The following is an 18,204-nucleotide window of genomic DNA, read 5'->3' as shown; positions in this document are numbered from 1 at the left end:
CACCAGCCTGTGTGTTCATGAGGTGTGGATGGGATCAGGTATCAGGCATCAAAAACCCAGAACAAAACCATACCCAAGCTGAATGGGGACGAGGGGGGCATGAAGTGGAGACCCAATGCCCATCTGTAGACAATTGGACATCCCCTCACAGAGGGGTCAAAGGGAAGAGATAAGTCAGTCAGGATGCAGTATAGCACTGATAAAACACATCTTTCCTCTAGTTCTTTGGTGCTTCCTTCCCCCCACGATCATGACCTCAATTCTACCTTACAAATCAGATTAGACCAGAACATGCACACTGCTACAGATAAGAGCCTGAAACACAGGGAATCCAGGATAGATAAACCCCTCAGGGCCAACAATGAGAGTAGAGATACCAGGAGGATTAGGGGAGGGTGTTGGGAGAAAGGGGGAATTGATCACAAGGATCAACCTATAACCCCTCCCAGGGGGACAAACAACGGAAAACTGTGTGAGGGGCAATGGAGAACGATGTTAAGATATGAAAATAATAATCTTTAACTTATCAAGGGTTCGTACAGGAAGGTGGGTGGGGGGTGGAGGGAGGGGGAAGAAATGGGGAGCTGATATCAGGGACTCAAGTGGGAAGAGAGCGCTTTGAAAATAATGATGGCAACGTATGTGCAAATGTGCTTGACATACTGGATGAATATATGGATTGTGATAAGAGATGTAAGAGCCCCCATGAAAAGTATTCAATAAAATAAATAAGTTGTCCCTATTGATGGTGTCTCATAGGTTTACTCCACATTTTGTGTGTATTTTTTCCTTTTTCTCTTTGGTCTTTTTTATAGCTTGATCTCCTTGTATTTTGGTCTTGAGAGATTTGTCTTCATGATAACTGATTTGTGTTTACATTGTTTCAAATCCTCTGTTTCTTTCTTTCAAAGTGTTATCCATTTTAAATACCATGGTGTTTGGCTTTTAAATTTCTATTTGGAGTTTTTAAATTACTTCTAGTTTTCCATTTATTTTTTTACATAGGTCTTGTAGTGTTTCCTGATTTCTATCTTCACTTCTGTTTGTTTTTTTCCCCTGTACTTCTGTCAAATTTTTCCTTCATTCATTTAAAGCAACTTCATGAAGATAATTTCCCTGAACTCTTTCATAAGAGGATCTGAAGTGCTCTCCTCTTCTAAGACTTCCTCTGTATCCACATCATCATGTATTCTATTCAACTGGGCCATTTTTTCTTGTTTTCACATGTACAAAGAGATTGATGCCTCTGAGACATTGCGTTGTTTTTATATTTGTCTCTGGCTGAACAGCAGTCCCTGCACACTTGCTGTAGATCCCCGAGAGTCAATGGCTAGATCATTCAGCACTACCTTATCTTGAGCAGGTGGCAGGAAACAAATTCTTCCGCTGTGAAGATCCTGGTTTCAGCTCCTGAATTTTCAGGAAATTAAGCCAATGCAGGCCCATGATCAGTACAACTGGCATGAAGAAGTTGAGAAGCGAATACCCAAGACACTGCCCACTTGCCCACCCAATATATTTTCTCTGACTCTGTATATCAGAACAGGACCCAGGGTCTCTTAATTTACTACCTCTGGGCGTGAGCTGACAGGCAGATGATACCACTTTGAAACCTGGGTTCACTGAGAGATGAGGCTCAAGCTCTCCTGTGCTGATTTTCCCTCAACATCTGCTTACCGAATTCTGCCCTCTTCCAGGGATGGCTTGTCCCCTGGTATTCCCAGGAAGTAGTGCCACATTTGAGTCCTGAGAGTTGGGCCATGAGAGTCAGCCTGAGTTTAGTCTCTCTTCTTGGAATGCAGTGAATGGGCTGTGATCCTCTTAATTCTAGATTGTGGGAACCTGTGAATTTTCCCACCCAAGTTCAATCACATTTGCTTCTCTAATGTATGGACTTGATCCCTACCGTTTCCCATGTATGGTGAGGGAGATATGTGAGTATCTTCTGTGGTGTTAGCGAGAGACAGGATGTGTGAGTTCAGCCTTCTCCTTCTCCTCAACTGATATATGGAGCGCTGTGGGATCTGGATGCTCTGCAGGCATCCTGCTGGAGCAGCACAGAATCCAAGAATTTGAGATGGAGCAGGGAGGGGGGGTGGAATTCTTTGTGGTAATTCCTCCCTCTGAATTTTACCAGGGTATAATTGGTAGAAGTGTCTTCCTCAGGGGAGGTCCAGAACTTGGGTTCTTGAATCTCCTCCACTTTTTCAAATTTTTGTTTGAACAGGGTTTCACAGAGTCTCCAACTACGTGGCCATATTGGATCAGAGTTTCTGTTTTAATTCTTTTGGAAAATAAACAGGTAATTGACTTCATATTGCTTGAGTGAAAATTTGGAGATACAAAACAACAGTCACTATTGGTGAGGCTGGAGATAGATAAAAAGACAAAATCTCGATGTATGTATGTATGGATTGTGGTCAGAGTTGTACGAGCCCCAATAAAATGATTTTTTTTTAAGACAAAATCTCTGAAGTGTTATAAACAGTACTAATGCCTTTGATTGTGTCCAGTTAAATTTTAAAAGGTGGGGGAATTTTTTAACAAAATGCAAAAGGACACAATAGGTCTACTCCACCCAGTAGGGACTGATTGCCCAACTGCTGGAAGGAGTGTTGGCCGTGAGTCTCCCAGAAAGCACCCCAAGCTGAAAAGCTGTCTCAGCCAAGGGCAGGCCCTTCCCAGCCAGCCCCATCCAATGGTTGATGGAGATAGAGGGTTAAAGACCTGCAATTTCAGCCCACCATAAGGCCACTCTGACAAGCCATGTGAGCTCTGAATCTCCCTATGGGGTCACCTGATAGTTTCCAGACCTGTGTCACAATTCAGCTTCTCTTCCTGCTTCCTAACCTTCCTTCCACAATTGTTGATCTGCTAACCCCAAGGGCATTTCTTTCTCCCCAGTCCCTACCTCCCCTAAATAATTTTTCACTTAGCACCTTCTTATTGTATATTGCCTTCCCTTCCACTCAAGTTCTTCTAGCAAATAATTTACCATCCTTTCCCTTCTGCCTCTGGTAGCCATTGAATTAAGTTTTTTCAGTGTGAAAATCTCTTCTTGATTTTTACAAGAGTACTCTCATACAATATTTGTCCTATTGACATTTCAGCATAATGTCCTTCAGGTCATTCCATGTATTTCACAGAATTATCACTTAATGTTACATAGTTTTTCATTTTGTGTATGTACCAAATTGTATTTATCTATTATTCCATTGATGGATCTTTAAGTTGTTTCCATTTATGTGTGTGTGTGCTATTGTGAATAGTGCTTTGATGGACTTGGGTGTGCATATATCTATATATTTCAAGGCTTTTGTTTCCCTAGAAATAGAGGAATTGATAGGTCATATGGCATTTCTATTCCCAAGTTTTTGTTCAGTGTCATACCACTTGCCACAATGGCTGTACCATTATAAAGTTTCATCAGCAGTGTCTGAGGGTTCTCTCCATATCCTTGGTATTATTTGTTGTTCGCTGTTGCTGTTGTTGTTTTGTTATTAATGCTAAGGTGAGATGATGGCATCTTGTTGTTTTGATCTGCATCTCTTCCCCATTTCATGTGTTTTGACCCTTTGTCGATGATCATCTGTCTATAGGAGGATAGATTTACTTTCGGGTTCTCAATTCTGTTCCATTGGTCTATATATCTGTCATTGTACAAATAACAGGCAGTTTTGACTACTGTGACTGTGTAGTAGGTTTTGAGGTAAGAAATGAAATCTTAGGGGCCAAATAACAGAAATGTGGGTGAAGGGAGACAATGGACAGTGTAAGATATGAAATAAAAATAACAGTATATAATTGATCAAGGATACATGAGAGTAGGAGGGTGGAGAAGGAAGGGGGTGGGAAGGAGCTTATACCAAGGGCTCAAGTAGAAAGTGTTTTGGAAATGATGATGGAAACATATGTACAAATATGTTTGATACGATTGATGTATGGAGTGTTGTAAGAGCTGTAAGAGCCCCTAATAAAATGATTTTTTAAGTGAAATCTTTAGCATTGCTTTACTGATCTGAACTATCTTTTCTTTCCATATAAAATTGGCAGTTAGTTTTACCATCTCTTTATGATGATGTAATTTGAATCATGATTACATTATACCTGTAAATCACTTTGGGTAGTATTGACATTTTCACAATATTAAATCTTCTATCCACAAACATGGTATAATCTTCCACTTGTGTAGATCTCTTTTGGTTTCTTGTAATAGTGTTTTGTAGTTTTTTGGTATAGGTCTTTTGTTTCTCTGCTTATATTAATTCCTAAGTATTTCATCTTTTTGTTGGCCAGATGGTATCATTTTCCTGATTTCCTTGTCAGAGATCTCTTCATTCATGTAAAGCATAGATTCCCAAACTTATTTGGCCTCCCTACCCTTTTTCAGGAAAAAAAGTTACTCTGCACCCCCTGGCAATGAAAAACTTTTGTACTCTAGCCCATAATCCAGGATAAAGTGTAAGTGCTGCTTTCGCAACACACACACACCCACCCCCCGGATCACTCCAGCACCCGGGAAATGGTACCACTCATTTGGGGAAATACTTGTGTAACTGGTATTTAGATGTTGATCTAGTACCCTGCTGCTTTGCCTACTATTTCAATTAATTCCAACAATTTTCTTGATGAATCTTTAGGATTTTCTATGTATAGAATCCTATCTTATGGAAATAAAGAGTTTTACTTCTTCTTTGCTAACTTGGATACATTTAGTTCCTCTTTCTTGCCTAATCACTTTAAGACACCCAGCATAATATTAAATAGGAGAAGTGATAAAGGTAGTCCCAGCTTGAGATTGTTAACGCTTATTGTGCCAATGGCCCATAAACACATGTGGGGTTAATTGAAGAGTGGAGAGATAAATGGCTTGGTGGGCCTCACCTTTCTAGTTCTCAGGTCTCTTGTTTTCTTGGACCAGGGTGCAGCTGCCTCACCCAGTTCCCTGCTTCAGCTGGTAAGGCTCACTTCTTGCAAGACATCCCTGAGGAGAAGCCACATGGACCTAACCCGATGCAGCCCTGGGTGCTGGCGTAGCCGTGCAGAGACCCCTGCCAGCATGAGATGCTTACACATTCACTGATTTGGCTTTCCTTCTGCAGTCGGCATCATTGCATGTGTTTTGTGAGATTTAGGAGGACTTTGTGGATTGGTGCCCGACATATGGGCTAATGTTGGACTTGTGGGCTTGGGTAACACTGGGTTGGGATGTTTTCTTGATGTGCACTTACCCTTTATATAAAACTCTCTCTTATACATATGAGTTTCTGTGGATTTGTTTCTCTAATGTAGCTAGACTATAACACACTGCTCATTCCCATTCAGAATGGGAATGCTTTCAGTCTCTTCCCATGGAGCATACTGTTTACCATTGATTTTGTATATATGCCCTTAGTCTTAGTTATGTTGAAAAATTTTTGTTCTATTTATATTTTATCAAATGGTTTTTAGTCAGGAATGGGAATTGAATTTTATTAAGTTCTTTTTCTGTGACAATTGATATGATTGATATCATTGGGTTCTTCTCATTGCCTTTATTTGTGTGGTGGATTAGATTGATTGTTTTTCCAATATTGAAGCCTCCTTGCATGCCAGGTATGAATCCTACTTGGTCGTGATGTATTGCTATTTTTATATATTTTGGATTTTATTAGCTAGGATATTGTTGAAAGATTTGTTTCTATGATTATGAGGAATACTGGTCTATACTTTTCATTTTAATATTGTCTTTGCTTGGTTTGTAGGAGCCCTGGTGGTGTAGTGGTTATACATTGAGCTGCTAACCACAAGGCTAGCAGTTTAAGGCCATCAGCCTCTCCACAGGAGGAAAGATGAAGCTTTCTAGTCATGTAGAGACTTAGTCTCAGCAACCCATAGAAGCAGTTCTCCCCTGTCCTATGGGGTCATTATGAGCCAGAATCAGCTCAATGGAAGTGTGTTTGGTTTAGTTTGGCTTTTGATTTGCCTGATTTTGGCATTAGGATGATGCTTACTTCATAAAATGAATTTAGGAGTTTTCCACACACCAGCAATGATATCAGAAAGGGAAAGTAGGCAAATACTTAAATTTACAATAGCACCCAAGAGAATGAAATATCTAGGCATAAATTTAATCACAGAAGTGAAGGACTTATACAATGAAAACTATAAAATATTGCTGAAAGAGACCAAAGAAGACTTACATATTAAGGAAACTTAAATAAAATCTTCTTGGATTAGAAAAGTTAATATTGTTAAGAGGTCAATACAGTCCACAGTGATCTATAGAATCCCGATAAAAATTCCAACAGTCTTCTTTATGGAAATGGAAAATCCAATCCTTAACCTTTTGAAATGGCAAGAAGCATCACGTAGCTAAAGTGACATTGAAAGAAGAGAACTAAGTAGGAGAATTCACATTTCCTGATTAAAAACAATACACAGCAACAGGAATCAAAACAGCCTGGTATTGATATAACAAAAGAGTCATAGACTAAAGGAATAGAATTGAGACTCCAAATTAAAATCCATACATTGATGGTTAACTGTTGTGTTTTTTTTACCAGGATGGTAAGTTGACTTGATGAGGGAAAAAACTTCTCTTCAATAGATTGTTTCATTGTTGTTGCTGTTGACCTTGTACCCTGCAACTTTGCTAAATTCCTTTATTAGCTCTAGAACTTCTTGGGGACTCTGGAGATATTCTATATGTAGAAACATGCCATCTGAGATAAGATATAATTTACTTCTTTTTCAATCTGTATACTTTATATTTCCTTTTCTTATCTTATTGGTCTAGCTAGAGCTTTGAATACAATATTGAATAGAAGTGGTGACAGTGTGTACTCTTATCTTTTTCCCAATGTCAAAGGGAAAACTCTCAGTCTTTCCCTACTAATATAAGGATGGCTGCTGGCTTGTCACATATGCCCTGAAACATATTTAAGACTTTTCCTTCTATTTCAATCTTCTTTAAAATTTTCATTTAAAAAAAAGGGTATTGGATTTTATCAAATGTTTTTTTCTGCATCCATAGAAATGATTATGTTATTCTTTTCCTTTTCTTTTTTTTTAAACATTTTATTAGGGGCTCATACAACTGTTATCCCAATCCATACGCACATCAATTGTGTAAAGCGCATTTGTACATCGTTTCTCAAAACATTTTCTCTCCATTTAAACCCCCGACATTAGGTCCTCATTTTTCCCCTTCTTTTCCTTTTCTCTGTTGATGTGGTATATTATTGTGGCTGACTGGTTTTCTAATTTTAACCATCCTGCATTCCTGGAATAAATGCCATTTGGTCATAATCTATGACTCTTTTAATATACTGTTAGATTCTATTCCCTAGTATTAATAGAGGTATTTTGAATCTATATTTATAAGAGATGTTGACCTGTAATTTTCATTTTTGTGTTGTCGTTGTCAGGTTCTGGTGTATCCATCTTTTTTTTAATTGTGATTTCTGTATTTTCTAGTCATAATTATAAAGGCCTTCCCTGCCTCAAGATTATAAAATAACTCTCCCATATTTTTTTACTGAAGCTCTTATGGTTTCATTTATCCACATTTAATTTATCCACTTCCAACAATTTTCTTGATGAATCTTTAGGTTTTCTATGTATAGAATCCTATCTTTTGGAAATAAAGAGTTCCACATTATTATGGTTTAATTTATCCACGTTCTAGTCAACTGAGCCATTTTTTCTTGTTTTCACATGTACAAAGAGATTATTGCCTCTGAGACATTGCGTTGTTTTTATATTTGTCTCTGGCTGAACAGCAGTCCCTGCACACTTGCTGTAGATCCCCGAGAGTCAATGGCTAGATCATTCAGCACTACCTTATCTTGAGCAGGTGGCATTTAAACTTTAAAATTTATCCTGTTGTAAGTTGTGGGTTTTTCCTCATCTTTATGAAGCCCCTTCCATATGTCTTAATCTTTACCCTCTGCCAAGTGCTATGATTTACTAAGCTCTAAGTATACCCCACTGGAGCAAAATATTCTAAATTCACAAACTCATGAAACTGCTGTCCTAGCGGGATAGAGAAGTACAGTCATCAAACTAAAGAAAGGAGTGGGGTGTGAGGTGGGGAACACTGTAAGGAGAAAAGGAAAGCCGGGCAGGGGAGAGTGTTGGGAGTGGAGGTTGCAGTTGCACAGGGTGGTCCGGGTGGACCTTGCAGAAGAGACGGCATTCGACTAGAGACTGGGGGAGGAAAGAAAGTGGGTCATGTTGCTCTTCCAGGGAGAATGCATCAAGCAGAAGGATGAGCAGAAGCAAAGGAGGAGAGCCGTGGGCAAAGGTGAGAACAGCCAGAGGAGAACAAAAGTGTCCTGAAAAGGCACGAGGAGCCCATGAGCATCCTCAGTGGGCATTGTAGGGACTTGGGCTTTTATTATGTAAAAGAGGGAAAACCGTTGGCAGATTCCCAAGAGTGGAGTGACGTGACCTGACTTGGGTTTAAGAGGATTACTCTGTGTTCTGGGTGGAGAGTAGAACTGAGAGGGGCAAAGACATGAGGATGCCTTAGGAGGTAACAGTAGGCATCCAGGTGAGACACCTGGATAGGGGTAGGGGTGGAGGGCAGGAAATGCAGTCAGATCATGGCCCTGCCCGGCAAACAGGCTTAGGTAGAATGTAGGTGCAAGAGAAGGAGAAAGGAAGGATAATGCTGATGCTTCAGCTTAGTAAGTGAATGGATGAATGAGTTGTTCTTTAATGCCACCTTGCATCTGAGGACATTGAGGTCCAGAGCGGTCAGGGCATCCGTACCCAACCTGCTGCACTGCATATTGCTGTGGAGGCCAACCAAGGCCCGACCTGCAGCCAGACCCCTCAGGGGCTTGCCTCTGAGCAGGTCAGGACAGGTCCCCTGAGCACCACCCCTGCACTTCCCTTGCAGGACCAAGACTCGGGAGGTACGCAGCCCCAGTGCCTGGGCAGCCTCGCCCTACGACTGTCCGCTAGTGCTGAGGAAGCTCATCCGCAAGGAAGACATCCGGGTTGGCTGCAAGTGTGTTGTGAAGGCGCCCCTGGTGTCTGACGTGGAGCTAGAGCGCTTTATAGCTGCGCCGCGTGATCCCGGCCAGGTGCTGGTGTTTGGGATTGTCTCGGTGCAGAACCCAACCAAAACCGCCCAGCTCCAGTGGCTGCTTGACAGGCTCTACAGTCACCGTCAGCAGGGCCGCGCCTCACCCTGCATCCAGGTGGGTCCAGGTGCCTGGGCTGGTCCCTGTGGAACTCAGCTTGGAGAAGGGTTCTCGGGAAAATCCCATGAGGCCAGGGGTGGCTTGGCATCTGGAAAGGGGCTACCCCTCCATCTTCTGTCAGCCTTTGCTCCCTCCGAGCACTCCGAAGCCCCTCCTTTCCCTCTGCCTCGCCCTGCATCCCAGGGCGGCTCACACATCAAGGTGGGTGCCTTTTCGGACACCTGAGACACAGTCGGGGCACCATTCTTCATCTTTGGAGCACCGCTTCATGTGACTATTTGGAATAGAGACTCCAAATATTGCCTCACCTGGCCTTCAAAGTGCAGTCTGTGTTTACAGAGACTGCGAGCTGGATTCCACAGGCTGCAGGGGTCCAGAGGGGTCGCCAGCTTTGGGTAGTGACAGGAGGACTCCCTCCCTCATCCTGTGGGAAGGAGATGTTTAAGCCCGAAAAGGGGTACACCGGAAGCATGGCTTCCATCTTCAGCTCTCCCAAGGGCTCAGCCCATGGCAGAAGACAGTCGGGTACTGGGTAACCTCAAAAATGGTGGTGGGGGTGGGGGTGTTTGTCGTGGACCCACTTCCTCTGGGACCGTGAAGTCATCCAGAAGGAGTGCACGTGGCCACAACCGGCGGCAGGAAGAGGCTGGAGCCCAGGGCAATGGGCTGGCCAAGAGTCTCAGGATCCAAGTAACACAGGAACCCACTGGACAGCAGCAAAGAGCCGAATCAGCAACTGCTTGGCATGGGCTAAGACGTCCTGACATTTCTGTCTTGGCAGTGCCAGCGTGACCCTTACCGCCTGTTGCGATATGACCTGGATAGCCCTCTCCAGAAGGACCCGCCCCTGCTGGTGAAGAAGTTCGCAGTTGTGCAAGGCATGATCCTGGTGAGCTGGGGCCTGTCCGCGTCCGCGGCACCAGAGGAATAAGGATGGGAGAGAAGAGGGAGGTGGGCTTCCCCATCTGCTCCCGCTGGAGGGAGTCGCCCAGCCTTCCCTCCCCATTCCTCAGCCCTACCCAACGTGTTCCCCAGCTCGGAGACTGAAGGAGCAGGAGGTGCCTAACCCAGAGAATGATTTTATTTTCATCCTGTGCGTTTAAATAAGCTGTGTACTAAAAGTCGAATACCTGGGTAGCACACACAGTTAAGCTCTGACTACCAACTGGAAGTTGGCCGCTTGAATCTCCCCAGAGGTGCCTCGAAAGAGAGGTCTGGCGATCTGCTTCTGGAAGGTCAGGGCCTTAACAAGCCCATGGAGCTATTCTACTTTGCGCACACCGGGCCCCGTGGGTCAGAATCAATCAGCAACTGGTCTGGTGTTTTGTTATGTTTTTATTAAAAAACAACAACAACACATCAGTGTGTTCTTTTTTAAAATGGTGTGTTAACTAGAGAAAACATGGAAAATACAACTTAGAAAGTCATCACCGTTACAGCACAGCGAGGTCAAGCTTGGCGCCAGCTCACATTTTGATGTCTGGTCTTACAATTGCTCTCTTTCACATAGAGTTTGGGGTCCTGCTTTAGTAACTAAAATTATTCATGAACATATCCCCATATCTTTACATACTTTGCAACATCTGATTTTCTTTTTCTTTTTTTTTTAAAGATCATTTTATGGGGGGGGTGTCTCATACCTCTTATAACAACCCATACATCAATTATATCAGGTATAGTTGTACATATGTTGCCATCATCATTTTTTAAACATTTACATTCTACATGAGCCCTCGATATCAGCTCCTCTTTTTACCCTCCCTCCCCCATCCCACCCTCGTGACCCCTTGATAAATTGTCAATTATTATTATTTTCATATCTTACACTAACTGCTGTCTTCCTTCCCCTGTGGTTAACATTTGATTTTTAATTCATAATTCTTTCTCTGTCTATGGACAGACACATATAGAACATATAGGTTATTTCCATTTATCTTTTTTCCTTGCCATAACAAATAGCACCACGATGAACATCCTTACACATAACTCTAACTGCTGGAGACTGACATGTGTAGGATGGGGGTACAGAAGACCCACACAAACTGCCTGCCCTCTTCCAGGCATGGACATCCCAGAGTCATTTGGGAGTTATGGGCAGCCGCTTGGGGCCTCTGAGCTGGGAGGCACCCTTTTGGCTGGAGGGCTATGGATAAAGTGCTCATCAAGGAGTTACAGGTGGGAGGGTGAAGCTGGTCTCTGACTTAAGGGCCTGGCCAGGCGCCAGGTGCAGCCACAGCTCACTGGGCAACTTAAGTCGGAAATTCACCATCCCAGGCCGCCAGACACCTAATATCTGGCCCAAGTTCTCCAAGACTTGTGGCCCTATCCTCTGAGCTTCAGAATCCACATGCCTTATTAGTGCATGCTGATGTGCTGAGGGAACTTCATCTCACTCTCTGTCCAATCAACAGATGTTCGCTGGAGGGAAGCTCCTTTTTGGAGGCTGTGTCCTGAATGGCTATGGCGTCAGCAAGCAGAACTTGCTGAAGCAGATCTTCCAGGCTCAACATGATTGCAAGATGGGCTACTTCCTGCCAGACGACTACAAATTTAGGTAAAAGGGGAAGACATGGGGATGAGGGGCGAGTGCAAGGAAGGACAGGGGGAGGACCCAGCCTGCAGGAGGCATGGGAGAGGAGGTCGTGCAGGCCGGAACAAGAGCAGACATCCAATGGGTACACAGCTATGCTGTTGGTTTTTCTGGGACACAAGCCTGGGAAAAGAGGACATGGGACTGTTTGCACAATACTGGTTTCTTTTGGTGAATGAATACACATAGGGTTTGGGCAAGGACCCTTCTTACCCCTTCTAACCCGATCCACCTGTCCCTGGGCAGTGTGCAATTCCAGTTCTGCTTCCATCTTGCATACCAGAGGACCACATAGATTATGCTAGTGATTGTAACCCCGGTACAAGGAGGTGGTACATTTATATTGCTGGCTGCAATCTGCTTCTAAGTCTCTGAGCCCTGGTTTTCAAACAGGTGCTACCAATGTATTGAGTACCTCCTGGTCCTGCTTAGCTGAAACATCACAGATCTCTTGGCTCAGGAAGCAAGCAGCCTTGTCCAGGGAAGGAACATTTATGAAGTTACTGAGAGTTCTACCAGGAGCTTATTACTAGATCTAGATCTAATTACTAGATCTAGATCTAGTAAGATGTAGTAATAAGATCTGGATCTAGTAGGATCTAGTAATATCTAGATCAGTGTGGTGCCCTGATAGATAGCTGGCTGGTTCTAGTAAGAGAGTGTGACATTCAAATGTGAGGTATATAAGAGGCAAGGGTCTATTAATATGCTTAAAAGCATATGACTAAGGTGATTTATGGCCATTGATCAAGGACATTGGTGCTAATAAGACATAATTAGACTATGAAATAAGCATACCTAATATAGCTTAATGGCCACACTTAAGATGATCTGCTAAGGTTTTTGCAATTAACTGTTTTGCCATCCATCAAGAGTGGTGCTATCAAGTTCACTTTGTTCCCTCCTCCAATTAAAAGCCAACTGTGGAAGATGACTGTGATAATGATGGCAGTATACAGAGTGAATCCAGCTTCCTAGCAATGCCATTTATGCCAAATGCAGGCGTCCCTTTGTTTACATTTACAATTGATAAAAAATGCCTTATGAGCAGGCTTCAGTAGCTTAAGTTTTCAATTGCTGACTCAAAAGTGATGGGGACATAATAATCAATTTAAATAAATAGAAACCAGCACACAGTTCCCATTGCTTATTTTCTAATCACTGGGATATTATAATACTTGATCCATGACCTCTTCACCATGGCCTATGCCTTTATAATACAAATACTATCTAAAGTAGCATCTTTGTATTATTAAAGGAGGGGGACTGAGGTTGAAATTCTCTTTGGGAAATGTCTGGAAACATGAGTGGTGTGCGCATGAGTATATTCTAAACATTTCGTTAGTTCCACATAATGTGTGTGTGTGTGTGTGTGTGTGTGTGTATTATTTACACGGGCAGGCTTCTTGTGAAAAAGTACCATCAACCTAGACTCTGGAAGAGGGTGCATGCTCTGTGTGCCTGCAAGCCAAGGAATGACAGAGATGGCACTTGGCCTCAGTCCTTCCCCCTTCCACAAAACTTTCTTCCCTACCTTCCTGTCCATGCCACGCCTACTCCCACACGCAGCCCCATCCCCTCACCCTCCAACACTCCCTGCCTCCCGCCTTGTTAGGTCTCAAAAAGGCTTCGATTCCGTTTCAGGGTTTCATGACATGATGAGCCTTGTTTCTGCCCTGTTCTAGATCAAACCCTCTATCAGGGGAGCCACAGACAAGCCAGGCTCAGTTGCTAAGATGCGGCTTCTGTCTCAGAGAGAAGCAACAGAATGAAGCAATGCCAGACTCCCTGTGTATTAAGGGGTCACAGTGGACCAGTTAATGAGAAATCTAGGGGCCCCTGTTGAAGGATAAGCAAGCATTGGATAGGCAGGGAAAGGTCTGTCAAAGAGGGCATTTGTAACTTGATTTTACAGGCATTGGGGGGCCATTCAACAGTCTTCAACTGGGGAGAGGCTTAATTAGAATTTGGCTTTAGATTCATGAGCCAATTCAGGGACTGGATTGGGGCTAATCGAGTGTTTTATGAGCTTATCACAGGAGTAGATAATTCATTTGGATGAAGATAGCTTCAAAAGCTAATTCTCTCTCGACTGAGAACTTGAGAGGGAGAGAGAAAGAGGTTACCTTGCTGAAGTGGACCAGAACTCAGGAATATGGGGTCCAGTCAGGGTAACACGCCCCTGACAAATATCATGGGTAGGTACAACTTTACAACAATAATACATAAAGTGTATAGTAAAGTCATAGAGAATAAGAGAAATAGAAAAAGTAAAATAAAGGCGTCAGACATTTTATGGTAGCATGCTCACCTCCTGGATAGCCAGGATCTCAGCAGCCAGGTCCGCACAGAGCGCGGGAGAAGGAGGAGGAAGGGGGAGGAAAGAGATAGATTTATTTCTAACTAAGGCTTACATATACTTAGGGGCATGCAAGCCCCCTGATTACAGGTAACCACATACGTCACAGAAAGGGGTAGTACCATAGGCAACATAGCAATGGGAGGGGAGACGATCTAAGGGTGTACACGCAATAGAAAGAGGAGGGATTAGGGGTACATATATGACAAGATGGGTGGCTCCTAGTTTCAGGATGGCAGCCTAATCCTGTATGTCACTGACCTTGTATTTTTGACCTGTTCTGAGCTCTCCGGGGAAACCATCACTATCTCTATCAGCAGGGTGTGAGCCCCACCTACAGTGGACCAAACAGTAGTCTGATTGCTTTGGATGGCTGATGCCTTTAGGGAGAATATCTCCAAACATCTGACTTCCCACCATGTGCTGGCAAGCAGCCTCTTAGGTTTGGCATATATTTGGTGGAGACAAGCTGGGGAAAAAGCTTTCTTATATCCCTCCGGGTTGTACTCAATGTTATGGGAAAGTAAGTGCCATTCACCAAGTAAAAAAGGTTTTTGAAATTTCTGGAAGGACTAGCCTGTTACAAATTCCCAGATGGCCTTTTCTACTTATCATTTGAGCAAAGGTGGTCTTCGCTGGAATCTCCAGATGGAATGGAAGCTGTGCCCCAGATGTATGGCAGTGTAATCCCACTGATCTCAAATGTTATCATTTTGGGGTTCTACTACTATTCAAAGGCTCACTCTGAGACTCCAACTATTTATCTGTTTCTTCTACTGAGAGTCATGCACAAGAGATATTAAGTTGCTACAATCAGTCTTTACCTAAGGTTTTTGGAGGTACAGATTCACAAAGAACTCTGGACTGTGTGAGGTGGATATGCAAGTTCAGCGATAATGGAAGAAACTCTTCCGGAGTTCAGGCAAGGCTTCACAGAGGTGATGGTGTGGTAGCCTGGCCTTGGAGGATGACTGAAAGAGGGGAGGGAAAAGGCATCCCAAGAAGAGGAATAGGATGGGAACAATCAAGAGATGCTGTGGGGAGTTCTGAGCACAGTAACTGTGAACCGACCTAGTGCTGGTGTCGCCAAAGTCAGAGACCATGTGGATTCGAGAAACCCTCATTTTACTCTGGAAGCTAGTATCAGACCGAAACAGCGGGCTGCAGCCTCCAAACTGCTTCAGAAATCCGGTGAAATTCAAGCAAGTTATATGCCCCAAACAATATGACAAAAAGCACATTTTGCAACGATCATAGGAAACAGCTATCCATACAGACATTTCCCTAGGGGTTGCCAGCCCACCTTCCCCCAAAGCACCATACTTTATTGTTTATCTAAATGAGGGGTTCTTTCCTGGATACCTATGTTAATGGCCTTGCTTACTGCCTTCCTGAGTTAGAAGACCAACCCTTACTGATTAAGCTCAAAAGGAATTTCTTACTGCAAGGGAAGGGGCTGTTATGTTTTGGACTTTCAACAAACTAAATCTGACATCCCACCTCTTGTCTGTCAATGTTTTGTAATGTGGTGGCTGCTGGAAGCTATGTCAAATCCCAGCAAGGTCACCCAAAATGAACAAGTTTCAGCAGAGCTCCCAGACTATGAATAGACTATAAATAAGGAATCGGCCGTCTACTTCAGAGACATTGGCCACTGAAAACCTGATGGACGGCAGCAAGACATTGTCAGAGATCATGCCGTAAGATGAGCCCCTCTGCTGGGAAAGCACTCAAAATAGGACCGAAGAAGAGCAGCCTTCTCAACAGAGTCGACCACAATGACCCGAATGGAGTAAAGCCTGTGGGAGTAAAGAATTCAGGACCTTCAGTTGCTGATGCAGCATAATTCAAAATGAGAAGAAACCGCTGCAAACATCTAGTAATAATTGGAATTTTGAGGATATGAAATATAAATCTAGGAAAATTGGAAGTCATCAAAATCAAAATGTATAAAGATTGATATTCTAGGTGTTAGGGAGCTGAAATAGACTGGTATTGGCAATTTTGAATCAGAAAATCATATGGTTTACTATGCTAGGAATGCCAAACTCAGGAGGAATGGCATCACAATCATCTTCAAAGAAGGACATTTCCAAATTGATCTTGGAGTACAATGCTGTCTATGATAGGCTAGCTATCTGCATGCAAGGAAATCTAGTCAATACTACTATTACTCAAATTTAGGCACCAACCACTAAAGCTAGTGATGCAGAAATTACAGAATTCTACTTATATCTTCGGTATGAAATTGAGCAAACATGTCAAGGTGCATTGATCATTATTGTTGATTGAATGCAACAATTGGAAACAAAGAGGAAGGAATAACCGTTGGAAAATATGGTCTTGGTGATAGAAGCAAAGATGGAGCTTACATGATAGAATTTTGCAAGAGTAACTACTTCATTGAAAATAACTTGTTTCAACAATGCAAAAGACAACTATACACAATGACTTGTTCAGATGGAATACACAGAAATCAGATTGACTCCGTCTATGGGACGAGATGATGGAAAAGCTCGATATCAGCTGTTAAAATGAGGCCAGGGGTCAACTGTGGCATAAAACATCAGTTGCTCATATGTGAGTTCAAATTAAAACTGATGAGAATATGACCTGGAATCTATCCCATCTGAATTTTGAGAACATCTCAAAAACAAATTTGACACAGTGAACACTCATGACAGAGGGCCTGATGAACTGTGGTCTGACATTAAGAATATCATACATGTCATTCGGACTTTGTGTATTCGTTGGTGAAGCGTTCCACATGTTGACTGTTAAATTGTTTTTAACTTTCCAATGTATTTCTACAGCTAAATTAACCGAAAATTTGGGTGATTTATTCCCATGTCTTAAAAGAGGTCAAATGTGCATGAAAAACCCTAAAACAGACTTTTGTGTAGGCTGTTTCATCAAAGTGTCTCTTTGATCTCAGTTACTGTTGTCTGGGACAGCCCTGTGGCTCCACTACAAGGTGGCCTGTCACAGTGCCCATGTGGGACCTTGAGCAGAGTAGTGAAGTGAAAGATGCAGTCTCAAGGTCAGCACTTGGAGGTTATAACATGGACTCTCTTCTACTGACTGTACCATCTCCTGCTCATTTTCACCTTTGAGGATAATTCTGCCAAGTCTGAGTATATCAAAAGTAATCATTGGAAAGATGGCATCAAACTTATTTTATTCTTTGTTATCCATTTATTCATTCTTTGCAGTGACTGATTTAGTCGACATTTTTTAGCTTTATTCTAAATGGTTTTTAATTCACTGTCTCCCACAGCTTAAAAACCTGTACCTCTAGAGATTTTTGTCTTAGGAAAAATACCATATTTATTGTATTATAATGTGAATATTATGTTTCACAAGGCAGCTTATACTTGTATTTTAACTGTTCCCTTTATGTGGATTTCATTAAAATGTAACCAAGTCCTCCTTCATTTATCAAAACAGATAATGCACTGGGATTGAAATTGACTACATGTGATGTCACAAAATTTATATTTTGCTATCAACTCTTCCATGTCATAACTCACAAGTGAATGTCATGAAGCTAATCATGTATTGCCTTTCTTTGTAAGCTAAGGACTATTAAAAGATTTTTGTGACTATAAACACCAAAAAAAAAAAAAGAATATCATACATGAACAAAGCAAATCGTCGTTAAAAATCCAGGAAAGAAAGAAAAGATCAAAATGGGTGTCAGAAGAGAGTCGGAAACTTAATTATAGAGTAGCTACAACAAATGGAAGGCATGACGTCAACGAGCTGAACAGAACATTTCAATGGGCAGCTCAAGAAGACAAAGTAAAATCTTATAATGAAATGTGCAAAGATTTAGAGCTAGGAAATGAAAAAGGAAGGACACATTCAGTATATCTTTTTTTAATCATTTTATTGGTGGCTCATACAACTCTTATCACAATCCATACATAACATCCATTGTGTCAAGCATACCTGCACATTCGTTACCCTCATCATTCTCAAAACATTTGTTCTCCACATAAACCCCTGGCATCAGCTCATCATTTTCCCCCTCCTTCCCTGCTCCCCCCTCCCTCATGAAC

At 42.4% G+C, this 18,204-nt stretch overlaps 1 protein-coding gene across 1 annotated transcript in view; it reads left to right on the top strand.

Moving 5' to 3' along the window:
- CUNH3orf20 (chromosome unknown C3orf20 homolog) overlaps positions 1–18,204 on the top strand; it is a 110,740-nt gene that overhangs the window by 87,936 nt on the left and 4,600 nt on the right. Inside the window, 3 exon segments of the mRNA XM_045289984.1 lie at positions 8,888–9,191; positions 9,976–10,083; positions 11,606–11,748. Coding sequence (XP_045145919.1) covers positions 8,888–9,191; positions 9,976–10,083; positions 11,606–11,748 — 555 coding nt within the window.

Source organism: Echinops telfairi, unplaced genomic scaffold, assembly GCF_000313985.2.
Source record: "Echinops telfairi isolate 266 unplaced genomic scaffold, ASM31398v2 ScPeMD7_31;HRSCAF=116, whole genome shotgun sequence".
NCBI lineage: Eukaryota > Metazoa > Chordata > Mammalia > Afrosoricida > Tenrecidae > Echinops > Echinops telfairi.
This window is presented reverse-complemented; position numbering and strand designations above follow the sequence as displayed.